General features: G+C 46.6%; 1 protein-coding gene across 3 annotated transcripts in view; it reads right to left on the bottom strand.

The window, feature by feature from the left end:
• The window catches only part of PLXNA2 (plexin A2), a 322,201-nt gene that overhangs the window by 95,594 nt on the left and 199,738 nt on the right, over positions 1-26,869 (bottom strand). For all 3 annotated transcript variants that reach the window (XM_038379948.2, XM_038379947.2, XM_043500603.1), the window contains 5 exons: positions 22,036-22,136; positions 13,621-13,744; positions 12,731-12,884; positions 11,328-11,424; positions 6,771-6,885 (listed from right to left, as the gene is read on the bottom strand). In XM_038379948.2, coding sequence (XP_038235876.1) covers positions 6,771-6,885; positions 11,328-11,424; positions 12,731-12,884; positions 13,621-13,744; positions 22,036-22,136 — 591 coding nt within the window. The remainder of the gene's footprint in view (positions 1-6,770; positions 6,886-11,327; positions 11,425-12,730; positions 12,885-13,620; positions 13,745-22,035; positions 22,137-26,869) is intronic.

Raw genomic sequence — 26,869 nt, 5'->3', positions numbered from 1 at the left:
CTGACTCAGGCATGTTGTAAATGAGAAACAGACACTGGCCAGTATGGGAGAGCCAGTAGCTTAAGCTGCTGCCTCGTAAACTCTTTTTTTAATGGCACTTTTTCCTGTATATTTTTTATTTTATTTCTAACAGGCCTTCCACGGATTAACAGCCAAGAGTGATTTTAAACTCCAGCAGAGGGGAAGATGGCCATCCTGGGCGGGGGGGAAAATGACCGTTTCTCTGATGTAGTGACTTTACAAGCTGGAAGGGAATGCTTACTGTTTTAAGCATCAACTCTGACATACCTAATACTTGGGTATCACAAGTTCAAATCACAGCAGGGCTGATTCAACATTTATACTGCTAAGAATCATGCTGCAAGGGCTCTCTGAAGAGCTGTAGGCACTCTTAAGAGCTTGTGCAATTGTCTAAGACAGGGCTTTCCCCCAACGTCCTTGAACAAAAGTTCCTTCCTTGTCCTCTCTGTTGTGCATTATTAAGCAGAAGCCACCCTCCACCACAGAGATGACTGCATTTCAGTGGGTCTGTATTTAGCTGGAAAGGGGACCAATACCTAGTCTGGGCCTCTAACTCCTCTAGATCTCTTTGACAAGCCCTGCTTTGGAATCCCTTGCGATAAAAGGTGCTCCGGAACTGTAAAGTATTTATTTTTATTGTTGTTATAAATGTCACCCCCCCCAAAAGCAAAACAAAACAATCTTTAACTGTGTGGCTGCAGGAGAATCTCAATATTTAGCCCTGAAAAAATGAGTGTGTTATGGACCATTATCCTTCTTGGCAACAATCATTCACTAGACAAGCTGAGTGTTGAAGAAATTCTTTTTTCCTATAAAGGAGGAAAAAAACAGAACTCACATTTTTCATATGATATCTGTAGAGCTGAAATTGCTGGTAGCAAAAAATTTTCTACCATCATTACAGGCATGTAGGACATAATGGATTTTTTCTTTTAGCAAGGGTTTCACTAGAAGAAAAATGTCACATTGGGATACTGGGGAAAATAAAGAGTCAGTCAGACTATGAGTGCACTTTTCCCAGGGGACAAGGGAAAAAGTGCAGTCCCTATATGTTGTTTGACAGCTACAGTGATTGTATTAATAAGGGGACAAAGTTTGGAATGGAGGGATATTTACAGAGATTCCACATTACCAACAGCACAGGCACTTGTGGGGACCACATCGCTGCTGGCCATTTTTACTGAATTTATCAGATGAGTGATTGAAGCTACAAAACCTGCAGGGTCTCGGGGAGGGTGCTGAGTTTGCTCAGAAGTTGCATACATTATCATCGGGGCCCCTCCATTCCCTGTTTGTGCCAGTTCCAATCCCAATTCTCTGCTTTGCTTTCGGTTCTTTTTAAAAAATTGTCACGGCAATAATGCACAAGGTCATCTGTGCACACATGCATTTGCACAGCCTATGCATGTGATGGAGCAGATAGGTATTTGTCACTGCATTAATGCACCTGCACAAGTGTTTTTATGCGGTGTATACATGACTGGGTATCCAGGTATGTGTAGCTGTTTTTGTGCAGGTATGTAGATTTATATACAGTGGGTGTGCGCCTGTCCAGATACAGTCTCTCCTAACTTATCCATTATGAGTGAGTTTTTAATCATAATTATTTAGTTTGGGATACATTGCACACCATATGAATACCTTTTCTATTGTTAATCAACTTCAGATTTTTACCAATGTTTTCCAGAAATTTCATAAGGAGGGGTGCATGCACGCACATTCACATGCACACAGCTGCCCTCTACTGATTGGAATAAAAAAAGCACAGCTGGCACAAGCCCTATACAGCTAATAGCTAATGGAGATGCTCATTTAACTCAAATGGCAGGTGTCTGTGCTGCTGCTGAGTTTTATCACTGCTGCCACTATGAAGTTCTGAGTGTCCCTTGAGTGCTCCATAAAAGAGAAAGAGAGATGCTGTCAGCGGAATATGTGATTTGTTCCAGAATCAGTTTACTTTCTTTTCTCATTCATGAGAAGTAAATCATTAGAAAAGGCATTAGTACCTCCACTCTCCTATGCAAGAGTGACACATATTATTATAGAATGTCCTTCCTATGAAATATATACACACACAATTTACAGAGATGACCATATTTTATGCTTCTACCCCCAAAGATCCCAAAGGAACGATTCAAATTCCACACCAATGAAATACAGGCACCTCTGCTGCTCTTACTCAGGCAAACTACCCTAGAATTTTGGGGCATTTCCCTTGAGTAAGGCACTTATTTAGGGTTTTCCATATGATGAGCATCAACTAATTATGCACAAAAGTTATAAGCATTAACCCATGCTAAAACACTCAGACCTAGATCGTGCTCTCGCTGGTGTAAATCAGGAGCTACTCCACTGATGTCAAGGGCATTGCCCCAGATTTAACGTAATGGAAAAGAGAACAGAATTTGGCCCTCAGAAGTCAAGCTTGGAAAGAAGAAACTGAACGGACTCCGTGGTAGATTCTCACTGGTAAATTCTCTATGACATGTCCTCTGTTTTGTGCTATATGAATTCAGTTGCAACCTGTGTCTTGGCCTGTATTTCGTAAAGTGTCACATGTATTTACAAGACTGCGATAATTAATAATAAATTAAAAACCAGCAGTTTAGATCAGGTTATGTCTAAGCTGTGCGGGAGTGTAGCTACTACACTGACGGAAGGGGTTTTCCTATTGCTGTCATTAATTCACTTCTCCGAGAGGTAGTAACTTGGTTGACAGAAGAATCCTTCTATTGACCTCGCTGTGTCTACACTGGGGATTGGGTTGACCTAAGTACAGTGCTCAGGCATGAAATGTTTCACAGCCCTGAGTGATGTAGCTAGGTCAACCTATATTTCAGGTGTAGACCAGGCCTCAAACTAGGTTTCTCCATTGAATGTATCCCTTTGCAACCCGTACTTGAGGTGCAATCCAGCTCCCATTGTAGTCAGTGGCAAAGCTCCCTTGACTTCAGTGAGAACTGGATCAAATCCCTGCACTTTATCTTGTTATCCCCTGTAGTTTCAAATCAGGCTCTCCTCTCCCATCCCGCTATCACTATTTCTTGCGCCCTGCTCCCAAACAATGACGAGCACTCCAGGTTCCGGCCGATACAAATCTAACGATTGAAAAAAAAGTTACCAATAAACCCAGACTTTCAAAGCTGGGAAGAGTTAATCCTGCTTCATAATGCTTTTCATTGCTACTCATTCTTTTTCCTGCGTAATTGCCAAATAGCTTCACCAAACTTGTCTCTCTAGGAGTCATGCCTGATCCAAAGCACACTAAAGTCAATGGAAAGACTGCCACTGACTTCAGATAAGGCCCCTAGTGTGCTCCTCCAGAGCGAACACTTTCCAGCTCTTTGAGCCCACACATTGAAAGGTAGGGATTTCAGTGTTAAAAAAAAAAAAAAGGATGTTTCAGCTTTATATTATTTCTTGCAAGGAACTTTAAGCAACCCTGAAAGCACCAATAGGCACAATCAGTGGTAAAGACATCCCTCTAAAAGCAACAACTCAAACCTAAACCTGAAAGAGTCAGAATGGACATGAAATTTGGCGCTCTGTAAGCTTTCAGAGCCTGAAACACTCCATCTCCCTGATTCAGCCTCTCACACATGGAAATGACATTATCAGCACACAGTGGACATCAAAGAGGGAATGGATCCCACATCCTGGGAAACTAATAGGATTTATTTGGTTCTCTCTCTCCACTGGGATGGGGCATAAGAATGTATTTATGTATCTACATCCCTCTCTGTATGCATGTTTTATACATTTACACAGACATATTTTATACCCATAATCACCACACACACGCACAAAACCCCAACCTCCTCTCACACATTAAAATCATGTTATAGGTCCGATTTGAGTCTGCAGAAGTAGGGAAATTCAGGCTCAAGGCTCCATCTGTTTTGCCTTGGGGACTGAAGCCATATAAAGTGAGACAGTCAGTGCTATGAAATCCCTTTGCAGTCTCATCTCAGAAAGCCCTTGTTTCTGTGGATGCAGGTGGACACCAGGCCTCTGTATTTTCAGCACCTGGAGTAGGGATATTTAACTATGTGACTCGCACTGATAGTAATGACAGGTTTCAGAGTAGCAGCCGTGTTAGTCTGTATTCGCAAAAAGAAAAGGAGTACCCGTGGCACCTTAGAGACTAACAAATTTATTAGAGCATAAGCTTTCGTGAGCTACAGCTCACTTCATCGGATGCATTTGGTGGAAAATACAGTGGGGAGATTTATATATACACAGAGAGACCATGAAACAATGGGTTTTATCATACACACTGTAAGGAGAGTGATCACTTAAGAAGGGAGCCAGTCATGCTCTGAACACAGGACAGGCTCCGAGAATATGTAACACAATTGACACCCTCTCGCTAAAAGCCAACTCCACTCCCACTGAAGTGAGTAGGATCCACCCTAGAAGACAAGCAAGCCTTTTGCAACATCTTTTTTGGAACAGAGCTCCATGAAGAGTAGAATACTCTATTTTCCTGGAGGGGTGCACAGTCTAAAGGAAGCTTCAGGACAGAGAAGCCACCTCTTAGGAAGCTCAGGGTCAGGGCTAGGGAAGAGGAACGGACATAGTACTGGCCCACACTGGTAGAGATGCTGATTTCCTAAATGAAGCAGCAGTGGAAGACTTCCAGTTCCAAAGCCAAACTCAGTAATAGGATGGGAAAGATGGATGCACAGACCCGATATGTACCAGCATCAATTCCTTTAGTTATGACTAAAGCAGGTTCCTAACTAAACAACTCAACTTTCTGCATTTGTACCCATTTGGTTTCATAGTGTTACTTTGAAGAGAGGCATCACAAAGAGAGAGTTTGGAAATTTCTTTACCTAGGAAAAGTGGGATGATCTAAACCTGAAACCTTCCTGCATCAGCAAGTGTTGTTTATGAAAATGGGATGTTCACAATAAAATGAGACTCCACCCCAAAAGGAGTGGAGTGAAGATAGTTATTTAAAAAAAGCCTTCCATTCCTGCTGGTAATAGCTCATCTTAAGTGATCACTCTCCTTACAGTGTGTATGATAAAACCCATTGTTTCATGTTCTCTGTGTGTATATATATCTCCCCACTGTATTTTCCACCAAATGCATCCGATGAAGTGAGCTGTAGCTCACAAAAGCTTATGCTCAAATAAATTTGTTAGTCTCTAAGGTGTCACAAGTACTCCTTTTCTTTTTTGCGAATACAGACTAACACGGCTGCTACTCTGAAAAAAGATTACTTTAGTCATTATAGCCAGCAGATCTGACTCCTAGCAGGAAGGAAAAAAAATCACATCACTGGAGAGTAGCAAAAGCAAAGATTCTTCTCCCTCTTGCTCCCTTGAAAGGAAGCTACTTGGTTTTGTACCAGGATGGTAAAGCTTTCACTTTGTCTCCAGGGTGGGAGTTTCTCCTCGGGCATCCTCACTCTCTGCTGCTTGAAACACTTCTTTGAGGTAAGTGCCTCCTCTTGTCAATTCTTGTAAACGGCTGACAAAGGCAGCAGCACCTGTTCCCAATTACCTTCGCAGGTCTCTTCACCCTCGATGATCCCCCACTGATGTACACACACGTGTAACTCGTTTATATTTCTTACTTTCTGTTACATGTCTTTTGGCATCATTTTAACCAGAAAGGCACATGGGTTGCTTTAGTCTCGCATTACTTGTTGATTTAGTTAGCAGCCCAGTGAGCTTCTAAAAAGTGATAAAGGGAACTTTCATGGCTCAGTGTTCTGCTCTCTTCCCTCTCACTTCTTGAGCCATTTCATGCTGGTTTTCAGAAGCTCGCTCCATTCAAAGCATTTTAGCCTTAGAGGAGCCATAAATCAAGTAAAAGCTGGCAGCCTCAGTGAGCAAGGCATTTTGTGGCCCTCTGTCCGAAGGACACTCCATAAATGTGCCTGCTGCAGATGTTGTGAAGACACAGATATAGAAGCAGTAAAGGCATGGACCAAAAGCCTGCCAGAATGGCAGAGATAATCAGGACTGTTATTTCTAAAGGCAGCCACAGCTGTGCTCAGCACCTCCCAAAATAGAAAGAAGATGTGATCCTTGCAGAGGAGTTTACAAACTCAGAGCAGACACCACAATGGGCTGTGAAATGTCATTGTTCTGGCTAACAACCTGGCAGTGCATGCAGCATCTGCAGTAGAAGGAGCTGACAGCTGCTTTGTCCTGATCCCACAGAAGTGGGGCTATTTCTTTGTTCGAGGAACAGAAACCCCAAATCACACCATTATCCAGTCAGGCCACAGTCACAAAATTCAGGACTTGGAAATGTAGCCCCGTTGATAGGCCACAGGGATGCCTCCTGCCAGCTAGGCAATTGACTTGCTTTGTGATTTTGGGAAAGCCACTGCAGCTCTGTGCGCCCCATATATAAAATGGGGTTAGTGATGCTCACCCACTTTTGAGATCCTTGGATGGATAGTACTAAGTGAGGGCTAATTATTAGTCAGTCTGAATGTAGCCAAACCTCAGAGATGGGATCAACTCAAGCCCATCACTATTGTTAGATGACATTTTCCTGCTTTGTTCTTATTTGCTGCTGTCTCTGCACATCTGGATAACAGCTAAGATCAGACCAAACACAGAGAAAAATGGGACAAGAGCACAGCTCTTTGCCAGAGAAACAGGAGAACCTCCTACAAACGTCAGATACACCAACCATATCACATACTGCTCCACAGAATGGCCGGGTCAGCTCAGAACAGAAAGAGCCCAGTAAGAAAACATTTCCTAACCCACTCCCAATACCTCAGAAACATTGATCCGTCCTTCCTGAAAGGAGCAAGTTGTGGGGTCATGAGTGCAAAGGTTCCGATATTTGCACCAATGGCAGCGGAAAGCACTGTTCACGCAAGACAGGCACCTGCAGAGCCAGAGACAGAAATAAGGTCCGTGTTACAGAGATGTATATCAGGAAATGAACTCTATATTGGAACAGACAGGACTATCCATTTGAATGTACACAGGTTTATATATATGAAGGTATGTTCCTGGCAGAAAACTAAGACAAAACCGATAAAAAATCAGGGACCTAATAACCTGCAAGCCAAACACCTCCTCAGTTATTTGCTCCTATTTCTGCATCCCTCAACAGTTTCATCTATTTAGACTGGAAGTTCTTTGGAGCAGGGAACAGTGTAATTATGTATCTGTGAGGAGCCTAGCACACTTTTGGGCACTACAGAGGTAACAGATAATAATGCAATGTTAAGTTTAAGAAATCAAGCACTCAAAAGCCCAGGATTCTGCCCCTCATGTTCTAAAATATAGCCAGTCTTTACATGACTTACTACCACAAGCTGAAGCATCTTTTATGACGTGACATAAGGTACAAGAAAAAACAATACAGTGCAATCTTGACTGATTTGAAGCCTCAATGGTATCTACAAACAAGCCAGGTTTGAAGAAAATTGGCTCAGTTGTTTTAAAAAACTTAGAAATATTTAAAGTCATCAACTGTAAACATTTCTATTGGGCCTTTTCCACTCCAATTCAAACCTGAAGCACATTAGATCACTTGGGGGCATAGCAAGCATCTGTGCTTGATGTTGGATGAGGCCAATGGTGCAGGGCATGGTTTTTGACATGGGGTGAGCCTGCCAGTCAAGGAACTGGCTGGGTATTTACTTCCTCATACCTCCTAATCTGCTGAGAACGAGCTGGGTGGCTCATAACAATTGTTGGTATTCTCAATAAAACTTCCTTTGGTCGCAGAAGCTGCTCTCCTATATGACAGACCACTTCTTAGACCAGGTCTATACTAGGAAATTAGGTTGGTATAACTACATTGCTCAGGGGTGTGAAAAATCCGCACCCCTGAGCGACACAGTTAAACCAACCTACCCCCGCCTGTAGGCAGTGGCTAGGTTGACGGGGGGATTTCCCTGTCTCCCTAGCTACCGCCTCTTGGGGAAGTGGAGGACCTATGTGACGGGAGAACCCCTCCGATCGAAGTGCTATAGTGGTGCCGTTGCAGCATTTTGTGTATAGACAAGCCCTTGGTGACTGTCCATCGTCAGCATTTTGTATGGTATCCGGGGGTCCTCAATTCACCCAAATGCATGGTCTTTGTGACTGAAGGGGAGATATGCACTCCTGTTTGTGCACTGGACAGACAGCCAATTGTCTGTTATTTTCTTTCTAAAGTTATTGTCACTAAAATGCATATTTAATGGCTTCTCCTTTTTACATCTGAGTTGTATTTTCCTTCTTAAGCATCTGTAGTGACCTTAATAGCTAAGGAAGCTTATTCTAATCAAGAAAATGCAAATCTGGGTAGCAATATCTAGTGCCGTGAGCTTACTTAATTACTCCTTTATTTGACCCATTTCTGTCTCCATTTCGGTTTGCAGCACTTCTCCCCTCCCATCTTGGATCTGGCCTTTAGCTTTCCGATCTGGGGTAGAAGGGGCTCTCTGCTTGGCTTAGCACGGCTCAGATGACAGGGGAGGGTCATTCTGATGATCAAGCCCAACAGTTTGGTTAGGTGCCTGTCATTGTAATGTGTGGTTTTCTTGCTGCTGCCTCAGCTCCACTCTATCTCAGCTGGGAAGGGGCAAAGGTTGGACAGGGAGTCGCAGACAAGTGACTTCTTGAAAGCTCATCCACAGTGAGTGCCTCGGCTCTTTCATGAGGAGAGTTTCTCACACAGTCGCTCACTCACCCCAGCAAAGTCCCCTCAGAAAGCAGTTTCCATTAAAAAGGTTCCTCTTTGCTTCTAAACCAGAAGCATCCTTGCGCCACGGCACCTGGGAACCTCTCACTCTGAGAAAGGATTTAGTCCCTCCTGGCTAGAAATGGGCCCCAAACCAGAACCATTCCCCAGCCCTCCCTTGAATTTTGTGGAGGCATTTGGATTAACGGAGCCCAGATCCAAAGCATCCCAGCTTTTAGGCTTGCAAAACAAGAACACAACTGATGAGGGTTCGCAAAATCACTCCACCCCTACAGACTGCCCCTGTTTGACAATGTACTACACACAGCTGGACATGCCACCTGTAAGAAACAGCAGAGTTCAGCACACTGCACCTTCCATACCCCAGAGAAGGGAAAGTCATTCCTCACACCCCTATGCAGCCAGAGGGGGCAGAGTATCCTCCACTCCCAAGGTTTGGGAATGGGCACTAAGCCATTTCTAGGTCTGTCTCATCCAGGGGCTAAGGGTTGGCTTTCTCTCTTTCAACTTGATTGGTGAGCTTTCTTCCAGCGTGCCTGACTCATGCCCCTGTGACCTCAGACAGCAGCGCAGGGCAGTGTATATTTTATGGAAGACATACTTTTAGCACTTTGCCTTTAAGAATTAGTCACTTATGCCATCTCTGACCCCGGTGTAATTTCCTGTTAGAAAGGGATGGGGGCAGAGTAGATCTATTGCCTCATCTGGTTCAAATCTCCATTCCCAGGTAAGGTTAGGAGGAGCAGGAAGTCTAGCCAGATCTCTTGAAGGGACATCCTTGTTCCAGCCAAACTGATGGGAGTTCAGGGAAGAGCAGCAAGACTGAATAAGAGACTTGAAGGATGGATTTACAAGGAGGGGAAGAGAAAGTTATCTAAAATCCATTATGCTTGGCTTAGGGATGAGGAAGTGGGGACATCACTGTCTACAGGAATATGAAAGTACAGGGGTTGTTTGCAGTGGCAGGGGCGGGGGAGAGCATGTGGCATTGATTTGATGATGGGCTATAACTGGGAGTAATGAGACCCACCTATCGAGGGACTCATATGGGCACTATCTCTGTAGTGCCTGAGCTGAAGTTAAAGGCCAAACGTAGGCTGAATGCCAGGAAAATGACATGAAAGCCAAGTCTATTAGACTGTGGAAGAGTCTCCAAAAGGAGTAGGAGAAGCCCCATTACCTGGGACTTGAAAACTAGAATGGACAAAGCAATGCTGAATAGAAAAGGAGACAATCCTGCTTGGACACTCCCTGGCCCCTGCCAGCAGGATAAAGTAAGCAGGGCTAACAGAGCATTTCCAGCTCTAACTTCTACAATTGTGGAGCCAGCTGTCCAATCCCTGGCAGTAGGAGCTGCTTCCCCAGCAGAGCGGTTCAGGCCTGCCTTTCATTAGCTGGTCTTTGGCACAGTATTCACTGTCTCCCGTGTACTCCACATGTTTCACTCTGGTTGTGCGAGGTTTCGGTTTGTCTGTTTCCACTGAGATATCTATAAACACTTAAGAAATTTTAACAAAAGCCAGCCAGGAGCGTTCTGCCTCAAGGGCTTCCGGGGGAAAGGCTGCTGTGGGGAACACGCTGCTGCACTGCTCAGCCGTCTCAAGAGCAGATTGAGAACCAAGAGGCACCGTGTCTACAGTCTGCCCTCCCTGAGGCAACTGACAGGGCCCTGCACTCGCCTACTAGGATCTTTTACCGTGAAGCTGAAAGGAACTCAGAGCTTTGTGGGGCTTCTCTGGCCTGATCTTAGGGGAAGGAGACACAGCAAAGGCGTCATCTCTAGTAGAAACATTTTCTCTGTGTGTGTCTGAAAAACAAGCTGAACAGCAAACCCCAGCCTAGTTCCCTTCACTCCACTCCTGTGCTCTCCTGGCACAACCACCCGTGTCCCTTTCCCCACACCTCTTGCTGTCCCATCCCACTTTGTCTTCCTTTTGAGAGTCTACAACACAACACAGCCCTGCACTGTCTTAGCTGTTTATGGAGGGAAAGACCTCTGTCTCTCCTATAGGTATTTGGAGTTGCTTTATAGGAAACTCCCAGGCACTTTCTTCTCTCCCTTCCCCCGGCTGCCTGTGAGTAAGGATGGAGTTGAGCTCACAGTTGCAGGATCACACAGCTTGGGGGCACCAGCCAGTCAAGCTTCTTTCAGACACACTCATTCTCTGCCAAGGCAGATAAATCTCGGTGCTCTTGGAAAAGTTTCCACATGATGGGGATCTCTTGGTTTCTCTCTGTCGCTGACGACCCTGAAAGGTCAGACTGCCAGCATCAAGCCAGAACCTCCCCCAGCACATGACTGAAAATCTTATTCCTCTTCTGTTTTAACCCTCTGTGCTGCTCCCTACACATTCGGCTGATGTCCATCTTGGTGGTGGAAGAAGGGCTCTAGGGCCATACACAACACACCTCAGAGCAGTTCTGTAATCTGGCATGGCACATTGGGTGTCCTGGAAGGAATCCTGGCTTTCTGGGGTGTGCATCAGCTGTGGCACTCAATAGGTTAATAAAGAAACCCATTCCACTATGTACTTAGACAGCAGGCTCCATTCCGGGGGGAAGAGCCAGGGGCCTGGGTCTGGGATGCTGGTGGGGAGGGAAAGTGGGAAAGGAGGGAGAGGGTGTCTTACAATTGGTGAGCACTGCAGTTGTAGAATTTGAACTCCGTGCTGACGAACGTCTTGCCTGTCTCCTTGGATTTCAGCTGGAGCTCCAACCCGAACCAATCTGCAAAGAGAGGGGGGAGGGGGGTTACACGAGAAATAACAGAGATTGCAATTGGCGAGGTACTGGTTTTCTTTCAAGGCAGGCTCGATGATTCACTGAGCCCCCCACTTCTGGTGTGGTGCGGAGAAAATCAAGCACCTCTGGTCCCACTGGTGCACTAGGACACCAGGCTGCACGGGGTCTCTGAAAGCGAAGGGTCTCTGAGCAGCCAATAATCCACACACTGTGTATCCTCTGGGGACTTCAGTGGAGCATGCCATGCTGTTCCACGGCTAGCCAGTGGAAGCTGCTGCAAGAGCATGACACGGCCTCTCCCAGAGCCCCTGGGAAGCTGAGACAACTGGCTCCATGGACCACCCCCCATGTCAAATCACACCTAATGAGGGGGGAAAACACACTGGAGATTTAGGGTTCGTACGCCACCTTAGGTCACAAGTGAAACAAGTGTGGCGGTCTCATCACATTCCCTAGAGGAGGTTCAGCATAAACTCACAAGTGGGGATAATTCACAGCCTATCCTGAAATGCAGCCCAGGAGGGAGTGTTGCAGGCAAGGATGGAGGGCATTAACAGAGCTAAGTAAGACGCTCACCACTGGAATAATCAAGAATAAACTGCACTGGCTGAGCTGTGCGAGGGAGGTTTGCTCTTCACTTTCCTAGCTCTCTCCAAGCCCCTAACTTTCATGAGCACTCAAATTCAACATAACATTTTACATATACGAAAATATCAGCAGAAAAGCACAGATGACACCTGGAAGCACGCCACGCAGAAAATGAGTTTATAACAAATAGCTTTCTGGTTCTGGAGAGGGAGGTAGTGGGGAGAGGAGGAATATGACAGCAGTGACATTAGTGAAGAAACAACCCAAAGATCAAAACCAAAAAATAGAAACCTCATCTACCTACTCAAGGCAACTGAGTCAGGCCTGAGTGCAGCAACCCCCACACTTTCACCTCCCACATCTGCCTAGCATGAAGGGTGAGTTCCCTGGTGAGATGAGAGACAAGAGGGTAGCTGGCTTGAAGATTCACCAGTTATTGGGGTTTCTTGGGCACAGTCTATATCCTGAGGATCTGGGTTGTTATCAAATAGCCACCTCTGACCCCATTCCTGGATGGTTTGTCATCCCGCAGAGCATCAGTGGGGTTCAGGCAAGATTGATATACAGCCCAGCTGTGGTCTGCTCTGCTCGGCAGCTAGATCTAGATCTGCTTAGCACTCGCTGGCTCCTCTCCCCCATAAGGTGAATTCACAGGCGAAACACAAGGCCACCAGGCAATACTCCAGTAATTAAATCAGCTCACCTTGATCCACAGGTATGGCGGGGACATCTTTAGGGGCTGGTGAAATGCAGACAACCTGGCTGCCGGAAACTTGGCCTTCCACCTCAGTGAGGTTTCCAAACAAACAGGTGATTCCAGCTGACAGGTCTGGAGCATCACTCACCAGCAGGCTGAGCTGGTACAAGGGAAAAGGAAAGAAAAAAAATACAACCAAGATCCCATTAGGTGTCAGAACTACCCAGAGTTCCCTTTAGATTTTCAGCACCTGCTGCTTCTCTGTGGAGCATCAACCCTACACAGAGAAAAAGACCAGATGCATAGCACCCAGACACTCCTTTCACTGTAACCAGAGGAGAAAAGGTGGACAGTGTTGCAATTTTTTCTCCACTGACCTATGATGGTCAGATAGTTCCCTCTAGCCAGTCCCTGGGAAAAGGATGGCAGGTGTTCTGGGAACAGCCAGCTGCTGGGCAATGCCTGTCCCAGTGCAGCACCTGGAACAGAATAGGTGGGGAGGGTGTGCAGCTGCTTAGAAAGGAATAGCTGGGAGCCTATGGGCAGCTAGATCCTCCCAGAGGGACAAGTAATGGCTGGGAAAACAGAAACTTTTCCTTCAATGTTTAACAGAGGCTGGCAGTTGCTCAGTGAAAATGTGGACACTGGGGTTGGATTTGGGAATATGGGTGTCTGTGTGACCTCTGACTCCTAGGGGATTGGAATATCCCTTCCCTTACCAACCCCTTCATGAACCTGAACTCCATGTTCATGGGAAAGTATTTGTAGAGAAAAAAAATGGCTCTGTCACCATGAATCTGAGCCTGTGTGTCTGGAGCACTGTCTGTCACAACTGAGCTACCCTTGCCCATGGGACTGAGGGCCTGCGCACAGAATCGCCTGCCACCTGTACCTACCGGAAGGCTGTGCTCAGACACAGAGATGCTGCTGGGCTGCACAGTGACACTCATACAGTGGTTGATGCTGGCTGCAAATCGGTACGGCTCATCTGCTCGTTCGCACTTGTCCTTCCGGGAGCACCTGATATACACACAAGCGTCAGTGCAAAGGGACACCGATGAACTTATCTCTGTCTGTCAAACAGCAGGGGGTGCCACTGCTGGTCAGGACCATGGTGCATCAGCAGAGCTGTGGGAGCGAAGCCCAGCAATGCCTGGGTAAGTGCAGCAACAGGGGATAATAATGACCAGGACTGAGGTGCAGCGACAGAGCTCTGTGCACAGATTCCAGGGCCTGTATAGCAGGTGCAGAGGCTGCAGATCAGAAAAGAAATGCACTAGCAGAGACATCTGGGGTAGGGGGGAGAAAAGAGCCCTGGTATGAAAAGACCATTGGGTGCTGCTAGGAGACATGCACAGTCCTACCCAAACTGTGCCTGATTGTAGAGGTGTTGAGCATCCACAGACTTCAGGTGGATCTGTGGGAACTCAGCATTTCTGAAAACCAGACCCACTATATCTGGCTCAGATCAGCACTATGAGTGCCTCATTTCTGTCAGCAACAAACTCACAATCCACATGCTACCTTAAATAAAAAGCAATAAAAGACATTAACAAGACAGCATCTGCACATTAATTAAAAGGAAAACACGTGGCTAATAAATCTTCTCTTACAAAGCTATGAGTCTTGAAGTGCTGGAAGCTGTAATTTCTTATCCCAAGGCTGGAGACACTACAGTTAAGTTCAGTTGTCATGCCCAAATCTCCCTGGCTCTCCCCACCCTCCTTCTCGCAAAGAAACCATTAAGTGTGCCAAGCTGAATGATGAGTGCTGCTCCTGGAGTGTACAGTGTTCTGTGCTCATCACCAAAGCCATTTCACTGAGTAGAATCTCAGTGTGGACTGAAATTCTGATTCACAATCAGAGCTGCTCTCCGAATCAGGAGAGGTGAAGTAAAGAGGCTAATCAGTTCCCACCTCATGACTCTGCCCCGTGACTGGAAATTAAGGAGCCTTTCAACAAAACAGAGGACTGAAAATGCTACCACTCAGTATGCGGAGTCAAGCTGTGACGCTCCCTGCAGGCAGGCAGGATATCGTAAAGCACGTTTATTACGGCAGTGCTTAGGGACCAATCCAGATTGGGGCCCCATTGTGCTAGGCACTGTACAAATACAGAAGGGTAGAGAGTCAAAGGCTGCGGCTGGATTTTTAAAAGAGCTGGATAGCTTTATGACCATCCTTGTAATTGCAGTTACATAAGATAATATAAAGGGGCCAACTAAGCCAACTGTGGTGATGTGGGCACCTGTCCACTAGGAACCGGATAGAGACTCTCCAACTTATTTTACACAGAGCAATTACCATTAAAGTAAGCATTACCAGCTGTCCCTGCATAGTGGTATCAGAGTAGTAGTCCAGTGCTTTTCTATCCTATGGTATACAGGGAAAGGAGAGTCTTTCAGATTCCATTATATAGCAGTGGCTGGCATATGTTGAGTTTTATTGGTGTCAATGAACAGTCATCAAATGATATCAACTTTCACTTACTGTTAACCTCCAAATGCCTTTACCAGTCGCCTGAGACCCCCGTTAAAGTGCTTTTCTAAGCACCCATTTGCATGTATTTGTTACTTTATGCAGTAAAGTGCTATTCTCCCACGTAGGACTGGTCAGTGGAACGAATACTCAACTCAAAAGCAGGTTTTGCTGTTTTGTTTTCCTTGTGGCAGGGCTGGACGCAATCTTAGGTAAACATCTACATTAGCAGACACACTGACTGTTCAACAAAGAGTCTTAATCTTCCCGTGCCAAACCTCTCCCAAGTAAGGTGACAAGAGCCTTGCAAATTGGGACTCAAACAAAAAAAAGGGAGCGATCTTCATTACTGAAAGGCTGTTCGCTTCTGAATAAGAAAAGCACTAAGAGGTTACCACTTTCCCTTTCCATACCTGGCAATTGATGTAGCTGTCCTCCTCACCCTCCCCCCTTTCCCTTTTTTGGAATATAATGATGGCATAGGTGGCAAGTTATATCTCCAAGTGGTGCCTTGGCACCAGCAATATTCAGAGCCCAGGGGCCCAGCTCCACCAATTCTTGGGGCTGGGTGTCCCCCCCCCAGCCCACCTACTGCCTCCCCCGTGCCTCCTACGAGTGCCCCCCGGCCCCCTCTTGCTGCCTCCCAGGGCGCTGGAGCAGAGCATCTCTGGCGGCCTGTTCCGAGCAGCTCCATGCTGCCTCCCTGCAGCAACTGCTGCTACAGAATCCTAGTGCCCCCATCTCGCCAGCCAGGGCAGACTGACCCTGAGCCTGCCCTTCCCCCTCAGACCCTTCCCTCTTCCGGTGGGACCCTCCACCAGCACAGGCCCCCCCCCCCGCCCGCAGTCACCGCTCCTGCCCCACGCTGGGCAAGGGGCAGCCCCATCCCTCACCCCCAGTGAGGCTACAGTCAGGGGCAACAGCCCGGGAGGAGGCACACGCAGCACCCCCCATGGGGGAGGCGAGGGAGATTCCTGGACCTGAGAGGGGCCCTAGGAGCACATGCAGTGACAGTGGTGGAGGTTAATTTGCTGCTGGAGGGGGCGGGGAAGGGGGGCTCCTCCCCCAGAGCTCGTTGCTGCCAGCAGGGAAAGAGCTGGGGGGAGTCCTCCTCTCTGTCCCCTGTCCTGGAGCAGCCTGCCTGCACCCCAAATGCATCTCCAGCCCTGCCCCACCCCAGAGCCCACACTCCCCGCCAGAGCCCTCACCCCTGCACTGCACCCTCAACCCTCTGCCCCAGCCCTGAGCCCCTCCAACACCCCAAACACCTCATCCCCAGTCCCAGCCAGAGCCTTCACCCCCCACCACACCCTCAACCCTAGCCCTGAACCCCTCCAACACCCCAAACACCTTATTCCCAGTCCCAGCCAGAGCCCTCATCCCCCCACACCCCAACCCTCTGCCCCAGCCCTGAGCCCCTCCAGCACCACAAACCCGTCATCCCCAGTCCCAGCCAGAGCCCTCATCCCCCTGCACCCCAACCCTCTGCCTCAGCCCTGAACTCCCTCCAACACCACAAACCCGTCATCCCCAGTCCCAGCCAGAGCCCTCATCCCCCTGCACCGCAACCCTCTGCCTCAGCCCTGAGCCCCCTCCAACACCACAAACCCCTCATCTCCAGCCCCAGCCAGAGCCCTCACCCTCCCGCACTGCAACGCTCTGCCCGAGCCCCTCCAGCACCCCAAACACCTTATCCCAGTCCCAGTGAGAGCCCTCATTCCCTTGCACTCCAACTCTCTGCCCCAGCCCTGAGCCCCTCTAACACCCCAAACCCCCCAGCCCCAAACAGAGCCCTCACTCCCCACACTCCTACTCTCATCCTGAGTCCCTCCCACACCCCAAACTCCTCACCCCCTATACCCCTACTCTCGCCCTGAGCCCCACCCATACCCCAAAGTGCTCATCTGCAGCCACAGCCCTCACCCCACTGCCCTCACTTCTGCACCCCCTTCCATCCCCAAACTCCCTCCCAGAGCCTGCACCCTGCACCCCAGACCTCCTCCCCAACCCAAACTCCCTCCCAGAGCCTTGGGCAGGTGGTGGGCGGAGTTTGGGCGGTGGCGGGTTCTGGGCACCACCGAAATTTCTACAAACCTGTCACTCCCGAATAATGGATCTAAATATGAACGCTGCTAAAGAAAAGAATTATTGAAGTTTAAGTGAATCTGTAAGATAGCTTGAAAGTGAGCTCTTGACTGGAGTCTTTATCTCATTGACTCACTGGAATGGCTCTTTTTTATCCTACTATTTATGGCAACAGCCCTAACAGAGATAAATAGGTCTGTAGACAATAACATACTTGCAGAGAGCAGCATATAGAGTGAGCCTTGCAGGCAGCAAATTCCAGTGGACCAAGGATACTCAATCTCTTTGAGGCCTCTGCCTACCTCCCAAAGAGCAGAACTGCTGGAGGAGGAGGAGTAAAAATTAACCTCTCTTTCTTGATAATAAAGTAAAAGAGAATGAATGGAGATCACACCCCAAGCTGGATCTTGTGAATACTGTACATGAGGCAGGTTGCTCATTCTTTTGGATGGTGGTGAACCAAGGAATCCAGGGAAAAGAAACATACCTTTCCCTTGGCCATTTCTTGTAGAGATTTTTGGAATCTCATGTTATGTCCCAGACTCCTGGAAGGCTTCTTAAATCAAGGAGTAACATAGTGTATGCTGTGTCCTTCTCCAGTGGGAAGTTCCCTACCCTGCTACTGCTACCAGCTAATGGATTTACTCCTTTAGATCAAATGTTAGTGGCCTGTGCCATGGTACTGAAAATCTGTCCATAGAAAAACTAACACCATAATTAATTGGCAGCCTAAAAGGTCTTCAGGCCAGAGGTTGTCTTCCTATTCAGCCCTGCAGTGCCTAAGGGTATGTCAACCCAGCAAGGGGCAATCTGCAGTAGAAAGTCTTAGAGACCTGGTCTACAGACTCGAGCTCGTGCTGTGGCACTCCTCATAGCTGCATAGATGTTCGGGCTTGGGCTGGAGCTCAGACTCTGAACCCTAAGAGAGGGGGGTGGCCTTCATAGCCCAGGCTGTAGTAGCCTGAGCCACAATATCTACCCAGCTGTTTTTGACACTGCAGCATGAGTCCTGTGAGCCTGAGTCTGACAACCTGGGCTCTGGGACTGTTGCCGTGGGCTGCACAGAGGTACCCTGACATGTTTTGGGTGCTACTGTAATGTAATGAACAATAGGTAAAGGGAAAACTGCATTGAAATACTTGCTTATGAACTACAGTGTGAAATCAGACTCAGCTAATCCCCAGTACGCCTCCACTGTATATTGGCCCAGACCACAGTCTTGTCTATTCCAATATTAAATTCCAGGTCTACCCCTTGTTTTTTCTATCCCTACCCCAACCTGCCTCCCAACACCTGTGCTAGGGATAAAGTGTATGCAGAAGCTGTTAGTTCAGCTCATTTCACCCTTTTGCCTTTGATTTTTGTTCCTCTGTCTCATGGGCTTGTTCAGGTGAATGTATGTAAAGGCACCTCCCCTAACACAGCGTTACTCTTTGTCCTTCTCTAATAACTAGATGGAATATAGAGAATTGTGGTTCTGCTGCTGTGTGTGGCCTAATAGATCTGGCCCTTTACCCCAAACACAAGCAGCTCCTGCTTTGAGATTCAGAGATCATGGGTTTAATCCCCACAGATGATTTAACCAGGGCATCATTACACTTAAATTATAAATTTATGCGTACACAGTGCCAATTACAAAGGGGCCTAGTCCCTGACTGGGACCTCTAGGCACAACTGCAATAGAAATATTAAATAATAGTAGTAATAGTAATAATAGTAATAATAATAATATGCTGTAGTCACTCAGAATTTGAAGACAGCAGCAGGGATAGAACTCAGATCCTCCTGGTCACTTAGAGTTTTATGGCAACAGTGGATACAACTGAGGTCCTCCTGCTCTAAAAGGGGCAGTACAGAGCCTATGACACACAGTCCTGATTCCATCCAGCAGAGGTCAGCGGTGTGTCCATCTGTCTGACTCGCACACACCAGTTCATGACACTGTTATGATTTCAAAATCCAAAAGCTTTAGTTGCCTTGGTAGTCACTCAGAAATTTCTAGCTAAACACCCACAAGTTCAGATGCTGATCCGAGCATCCTGAGTCTGCAAAACAGTCATGGATAAATTGGTTCATAGGCTCCCCAGTTCACCTTCCCTGCTTCTGGCTGGACCAGGAATACAGCGTTATGACAAAGAACGTCTGCAGCTGTTCTGGTATTTCTCTCACCATCCAGGACTCAGAAGTGCAGAAGCAGACTCAAAACAGAAAAAAGGTGGGAAAAGCAGTTTGGTTTGAATCCGGGGCTAAGGCTCTTGGTTGGTTCTTACTGTATCTGAACTGGCTCAGGGATCCCTGATGGTCACTTTACTGTCACAAGGGCTTTGCCCCCTCCACCCCCCCCCCCGGCACTCTGCCTCTCAGTTTCAATTTCCTCAGCCCCCTAAACCCCCTCTTTTGTGTCTCTTTTTGTCAGCCCTCTGTGAATGCAGCATGAACAGCACATCCTGACCTGCGATCTCCCCACCAAACACAGAAGCAGCTGGCCCATCTGGCAGGAGAGAAATGTAAAAATTAGAGGCGAGAGATGACAAATGAAATACAAACACGCCGGCATTTGGGGCTTCCAAACAAATATGACAGCGGCTTCAGTAACAGCAAGATAAACTAAATTATTTACAGCTTCAGACAGGGGCTAAAAAATGATCATTGCTCTGCAAAGGCAGTGGGAAGGCAAAGAAATTCCAAGGAAGGGTCGAAATATATCAGCAAGAAAGAAGGCGCTGTAGTGGCCTGTGTACTGCAAGCTGTTGGTCAGATTTAGCCCTCTACCTCAATACATGGTCTGGCTCCCCCAACCTTCCTGCTGTGCTCCCCTTTTATCTGACCTCTGTATGCGCAACACTCCACACCACTGGCCTGACTTCTCTTCCTACAAGCTATCAGTCCCTATGTTGGACAAGGGAAAGTCATTTAATGGTTAAAGGAGGGGATTGGGAGCACAAATTCCTAGGCTTTGCCTGTCCTGCCATGATGCTTTGTGTGACCTTGAGCAAGTCATCATCATCATTTGTATTCAGCAGCACCTGGAGGCTCAAACTGAGATCAAGGTCCCATTGTGCGAGGTACTGTACATGCACTGAGAGACAGCCCCAAAATGCTTACAATCGACACAGTCATGACAGCCACAGGATGGCAGAAACAAAGTCTCTTAATCTCTTCATGCCCTAGTTTTCTTCTCTGCAAAATGAGGATAACAATCCTTACCTTCCCCTCCCTGGGGGAGTGAGGGGGGGGTTTGTGAGACTTAATTAATTAGTATTAGCAAAGGGTATAGCGATCCTTTCACCTTCCAGCTCTAATCACCAGACAAAGTGAGACTTGTAGTGGGAGGGTATAAACAAAAAGAGCGATAGCTTAAGCAGCAACTAGATGGAGAACAACCTGACTGGGAAGTCCCGCTGTTTATTAAGGTCCCCTGCAACACATCCTGGTCCTGTCTGGTAACTGTGGAGCACCCAGAACGCTATAGCCATTCCACAGGACCAAGACCGATTTCAAAAATTTGTAGGTCCTGCGATATCGCCAACAATGGACAGAGTCAATGCCCGGGGGAGGAGGCAGGGCCAGGGATTTGGGGAAGGGACGGATCCGGGGGCGGAAGGGCACGAAAAAAAAGCGGGGAGGCAAAAATCCTAGAGCCGGCCCTGGTAGGTAGCAGCAAGGCAGCAGAGCATCATGCCCTGTGACTACTGGTTATTTTCTGAAAGTTTCCCTGAATGTGACAATGGCAATTAAACACACGGTTCTCCAAGTTGTGGGAGTGCAGATAGACCCCCGTGCATATAGGTCTCTAATCCAGTCCAGATTTTGTATATAAGCCTTTACAGCTCTCCTTCTCGCGCCCTCCTAACACCTGCTGCTTCGGCATGTGGCCAACTGCTATTGTGTGGGTCCCTGAACTCTGTCCCTCTGCCTCCGCCCCAATTTCCACCCATTTAATGGGAACGCTTTGGTGGCTGGCACAGAGCCAAAGGGCTTTCGATTCTTTTCTACCAGTGTGCTCCAGGTTTGTCCCCCTTCCGCTTTAGCAAGTGAACACTATTGCTGCAAAGAGAGTGCAGAAACACCGCCCGAATTCAGAGACCCAGTTTCCTGAAGCTGCCTGGAAAAATCTTTATTTCCTTTGTCTCCACTGACATGAGTTAGAGTTGCTGGTCTCAAACCTAGCACAGAGCCCCAGCCTAACCCACAGTTTCATTGCTTTGCTGAGTTTGACTCACTGCCTGAAGTATTCCATTTTCTGACAATCCAAAGTAGTAGTTAAATAGTGTCCCCTCGCCACCTGTAAAGAGCCAAATCCTCTGCTCAGGTGCACAGGTGCAACCTTCCTGATGTCAGTAAGGTCATATAATCCACCCCACTATTAAAAACTCCCTCCAATTCAGAACCATTAGGGATTTGAGTAAATAACAAGGCTGTGTGAAACTAGTGGGCTTCCATTCCCATGAATTTCAGTTCAGGTGGTTTCATGCTCTTTGACATTCACTTCACATGCTGGATTTATTCCCCATCTCCTAAATCTAGGGAGTATATTTTCTTTTTTAACAGGACTTCAGTGATATTCAATAGCATTCATGTGTAGTGCAGGGAATTCCCCTGTAGGAACAGAGGGATTGTAAAAGGCTGGTACTGTATTCATAGTTGTTTTTTTTTTTAATATCCACATACAAGAAGAGTTCAGGTTTTTAAGGCTTCTCTTGCAATACTACCCATTAGCTCAAATCAAATAGCTGATGATGGACTTACATGTGATGAAGAGTACACCAGCCACAGTGAGGGTCCCCTGAGCTCAGACATTCCCCACAGGTTGTGTATTGCTCACAGGATTCAACAGGAACCCTGGACACCTGGAAAGGAAGTAAATAAACAAGTTCATTGCATTTTCACTCCCCTTGTCTTCACAAAAAACAAAAAAAACAGCAGCAACTACCCCTTTTATAGAGACTTTTCTCTGATTGCAAAGCAATTCACAAACTTTAATTGAAGACTAAAAAAATCCTTGTGGGGTAAATCAATACTATGAAATATTATACCTGTTTTACAGACAAGAAAACCAAAGCACAGAGGTGCTGAGTAGGTTGCACAGCAAGTCAGTGGCAGAGCTGAGAACAGAACCCAGTACCCTGTTCTAACATGTTCGAGAAAGTGACTCTCCGTTTTTCTTCCTACAGAAACGTACGGGTACGTACTCGACAACTAGCCCGAGGTGCAGCCCCTGCTGCAGAGGCTATACTGCTATTTTTAGCATGCTAGCTTGAGCAGACCTAGCATGTGTCTGTCCACTTGCAGTTGGAAGCACGCACCCAGCTGAACGCACCCAGCAGAAACCAGTGTTTCAAACAGGCTGCGGAAAAAGTTCTTAGCAGGAAGGTTAGGAGGAAATAAAATTCCCCAAGAGGATATGGAATGGCAGTGCACGTTTGAAGAGAAAATACTGCCATTTTGGTTTTGCTTTGCTTTTGTCCTTCAAATACCGTAATTGAATTTTGGGCCCAGTAATAACGTTTTCAGTGATGCATGGTTAAGATAAAACTGATCAAATTTCAAGCTTCCATCCCTAGGCTGGTAGCTACAGGGATCAGGAAGGAATTACTCCAGGTTATAGAGCACTGAAAATTGGTGAGATGTATTATAAGGGTCTTCATCTCCTTTAGCAGGATCAGGTATGGGTCCATACTGGCCCTGAAGGGCCAGTGCTCTGATCCAAGGGGATAGATAAATCCTAGACGTCGGTGTTTCATAGGCCTCCTGCTGGCCCTCGACACAGGGGTGAATTTCAGCCTAGGAGAACTTCCTATGAGCACATCTGGATTCCATGAGAATCTCAGGGCAAGGACAGTTACTCTCGGATCCTCAGTGAAGTAAAGTATTCACAATACATAGCAGGACAAGCCATATTAAAATAAGTGACTGTAAGCCTGTGCAGTCACAATTCCATTTCTCAGGATCACTGACAAGACTTCTTCAGATACAGGAGTAAAAGTTTCTCAAAATCAAACAATGGGGCTGCCTGTCTCACAGGGGCAGGGGAGCAGGAGAGAAAAGAAAATGAAGAGGAAATGCCTCTGTCAGCAGGGACTTACAAAATCACCAGGAACCTGGCCATCAGGAAATAACCTCACACAGTAACCTTCATGAACAGAAAAGGTACATTTACACTGGTGAGATGTTACAAGGTCCTGTTAACTCCCCCCGAGGTACTGCTTACAAGACAAGGGCTTTAACCCTAGTGTCATCGCCAGATTCCAATTAGGCAATTATGCTTTGCCTCTTTGAATCCCCTCCCTGCAGCTTCAATGGGATGAGGTATTTCTCTCCACTTCCTGTCCTAAAGCCATGGTATGGGCTCCTGCGTAGTGTTCAATAGCTCTCGTGTTCCACCCCAGAAGGTGGTGTGTTTCAGCAGCGGACTCATTGCCACAAGACAGCATTGAGGGAAAGGACTTAGCAGGATTCAGCACAAGGACTGGACATTTATCTGGATCACCGGAATATCCAGTCTCAAAATCAAACTAACAAGAGTTTGGGAAGGGACATAAACTCTCCTGCATCCTAATCTCTATCAAACAGGGCTAGAAGGAGATGTTACCTAGGGGCAGGTTATCCCATCACTGCTTACTGTGAGGTTCTTTTACCTTTCTTGGAGGTGCTAATCACTATTAAGACAGTATACTGGACTAGACTGATCTCCGGTCAAATCCAATATGGCAATTCATATAAAGTGAGACTAGTCTATATATACTCACAAAGACTGTATATAAGATTTTTTTAAATATCTATATCTATATATTTATATATTAAAAAAATCTTATATACCGTATATAATCTTATATACTTATATATATCTATGAAGTGCTGTGGGATCCGTTGGGATGAAATATGATGTGTACATGTTTTTGTTAATAAATAATAATAATTATTATTACTACCTATCATGTTGTATCAACAGCGGAGACACAAATGTACCATTTACAATAAATAGCAACATACAGTCAATCTTGCCTGGCAAAGAGGCCTAGCGGAGGGGGTGATCAGGGCTTAGCCCGTGCAGACAGATTGCACAGCAGTCTGGGGTGAGCACATCAGAGGCTCTTGCTGGTTTGTGTTAGTGAAATCTGTCTGCTAACGCACAGGCAAATGCTCTCTTTGGCAGCCGGAAGGCAGAGTTCTAGTCCAAGGAGCCAGTCCCAAAACCGCCCCCACATGCACACTTGTTTGGAGGCGTAAACATGTGCTGGGATGCTCCTGGACAGGACGTAGACTGCTGGCTTCCATATGGCTCACAGAAACAAATCTTGGAGGTACTGCTTGCAAGCTGGGACTGGTAAATCAGACTTCAGCAGGTTCACCAATCCATAGTGACACACAGCTTGTATAAATCATAAGGTTTTGACTGAGTTGGGAAGCAGAATTACACCCTCGTGAAGCCCCATCCTCTATTCCCAAGAGGAAGCCATATTTTACCGTAACCCTGCCAAACCTTCCCTTCCCAGGAGATCATACAAATGCACCCAGGAAGAGACCATACTGTGTCGTAACACACCATCTCCTCCTTGGAGGTGACGGGCCCAGCCCATTCAGTACCAGCCCCCAGTAGGCAGGACGCTTCAAGTACTGTTAGTTATTTAGGTATTGAGCAATGGGTTTGGGTGGTAAAAGTCTATATACCTGTTTCTCACCTGCTCTGCACCTTGCGCAGCTGCGGACACTGATGCCAACAGCCAGTGTAATCCACTATGGAATTCTGAATTGGCAGCATTTTATGCTGATTTTGCACAGGGCCAAAAGGTACAGGGCAGGAGAGAACCACGTTCTGTGTGCCAGATTCACCACTATGTAACTTCAGTGTTACACCAGTGCAAGTTCCACGGACGTCATTAGGGTCACAGCAGCACATAACTGAAGTAACAAAATGGTGAATCAGGACCAGAGAGTCCATATCCATGGAGGATGTGTATTCTTGGTTGTAATTTTTAATGTCTGTGCCAGTGCTGAGTGACAGAGTGAGGCATTTCACAAATTGAAATAAATACTAAAAACCACCTCCATCACCACACCTACCCCTCTACGCCCCCCCAAAAAAACAACATTCCCCTCACTAGCTCTTGGCTTCTGATTTTGGCATGTAATAAAAAGAAAAAAAAAAGATTGAAAGGCAAATATTCAAGGGTAAAGGAGCCTCTGTGGCAGAAAGGAAAGTGAACAGAAAAAGGATCTTTTATGTTTAAAACGCTGCATGCTCAAGTAGGCGGGAGAAGAACATTTCTGATTCCTGTTCCAGTTCACCTCTCCAGTGGCAATTGCTCTTCGCCGTGCTCTGGTGTATCCGTTACACTAACCAATGGGCTCCCTTCCACTCTGCCATCCAAACAGAGCCCTTGTGCAGAGATAACCAAAGCCAAGTGTGCGGCCTCTTTCCTTTGGTTTCTGGCTCCTTGTGAGTGATTTCTGCAACTGGCTGAAAATTAAAACAACTGTCTGCATTACATTCGCTCTGTCTGTCAAAACACGGTCTAGCTCTCAGCAGCTGGGAAGTCAGGGGCTGAAAGGAAGCAGTGTCTCTCTGAACAAAGGCCACTTTCACACTAAGTGTTGTTGATATAGTGAGAACCCAGTTCCTCTCTAAACATGAAACCAATAGGGCTGCTTTTCTTCTTGTTTCCTGGGCCCTACTTAGCAGCTTTAAAAAAATTTATATATAATTTATGTTGCGCCAAAACACTATGGAGCCATTTCGGCCTGGAATTAGCCAGTGCAGCAATTATGGAGGCCTTTGGGTGAAATTCAGTGGTGATGTGAACCGTGGTGAAAGGTACACGCTGTTTATAAGAGTTATGCACAACACGCACCCATTCGGGATCCAAAGGGCATGCAAGGGAACTACTGAAAATTATTTGACAAATCTTTCCAAATTAGGTACTAATTTTGAACAGTTCATAGGTCAGATGGGACCACGAAGCCTGACCTGCACAATACAAGCTATAGAAGTTCAGCCAATCATCCCTGCATTACACCCAACAACTTGTGTCTGACTGAAGTATAGCCTTTAGAAGAGATCTCAGCAAACTCTTCCGCCTGCATTGGTTCACTATGATCGAGCCAATAAGTCACCTGTTATTGTTTCTGTTCCCTAATTGGAAGAGTGCATATACACTTCTGGAGTGAATTTCCCATTTGTACTCCACCACACAGCTTTAAAATCACTCCTTGCAAACAAATGTTCATGCTGGAAACGGATGAAATATGATGAAATATCCAAGGAGACATTCACAGAAAGAAAACACAACAGGATTGTGAACACAGACAAAGCAAAGTCATTTAAACGTTTGAGAGAATATTGGAGGAATGTTTTTTGCAACATCATATATTTGCCCAGCTCTCACAATTATCACACATAATCCACTATCCTTGTAATCTGAAATCCAAATACTAAGGATTCCAATGGACTGTATGTAGAATGTCCTGAGTTTGGTGAGTAAAACCACCGAACTCCCATGAACAGTAGGCACTATCATGTACCCCTATCGCTAGAGCTCTGAGTGGATACAAAATTAGTATCCACATCCGCTCCGCAAAAGTG

The sequence above is a fragment of the Dermochelys coriacea genome, chromosome 21, assembly GCF_009764565.3.
Source record: "Dermochelys coriacea isolate rDerCor1 chromosome 21, rDerCor1.pri.v4, whole genome shotgun sequence".
In the NCBI taxonomy this organism is placed as follows: Eukaryota; Metazoa; Chordata; order Testudines; family Dermochelyidae; genus Dermochelys; species Dermochelys coriacea.
Note: the sequence above shows the minus strand (reverse complement) of the source record. Positions and strands in the feature narration are given on the sequence as shown.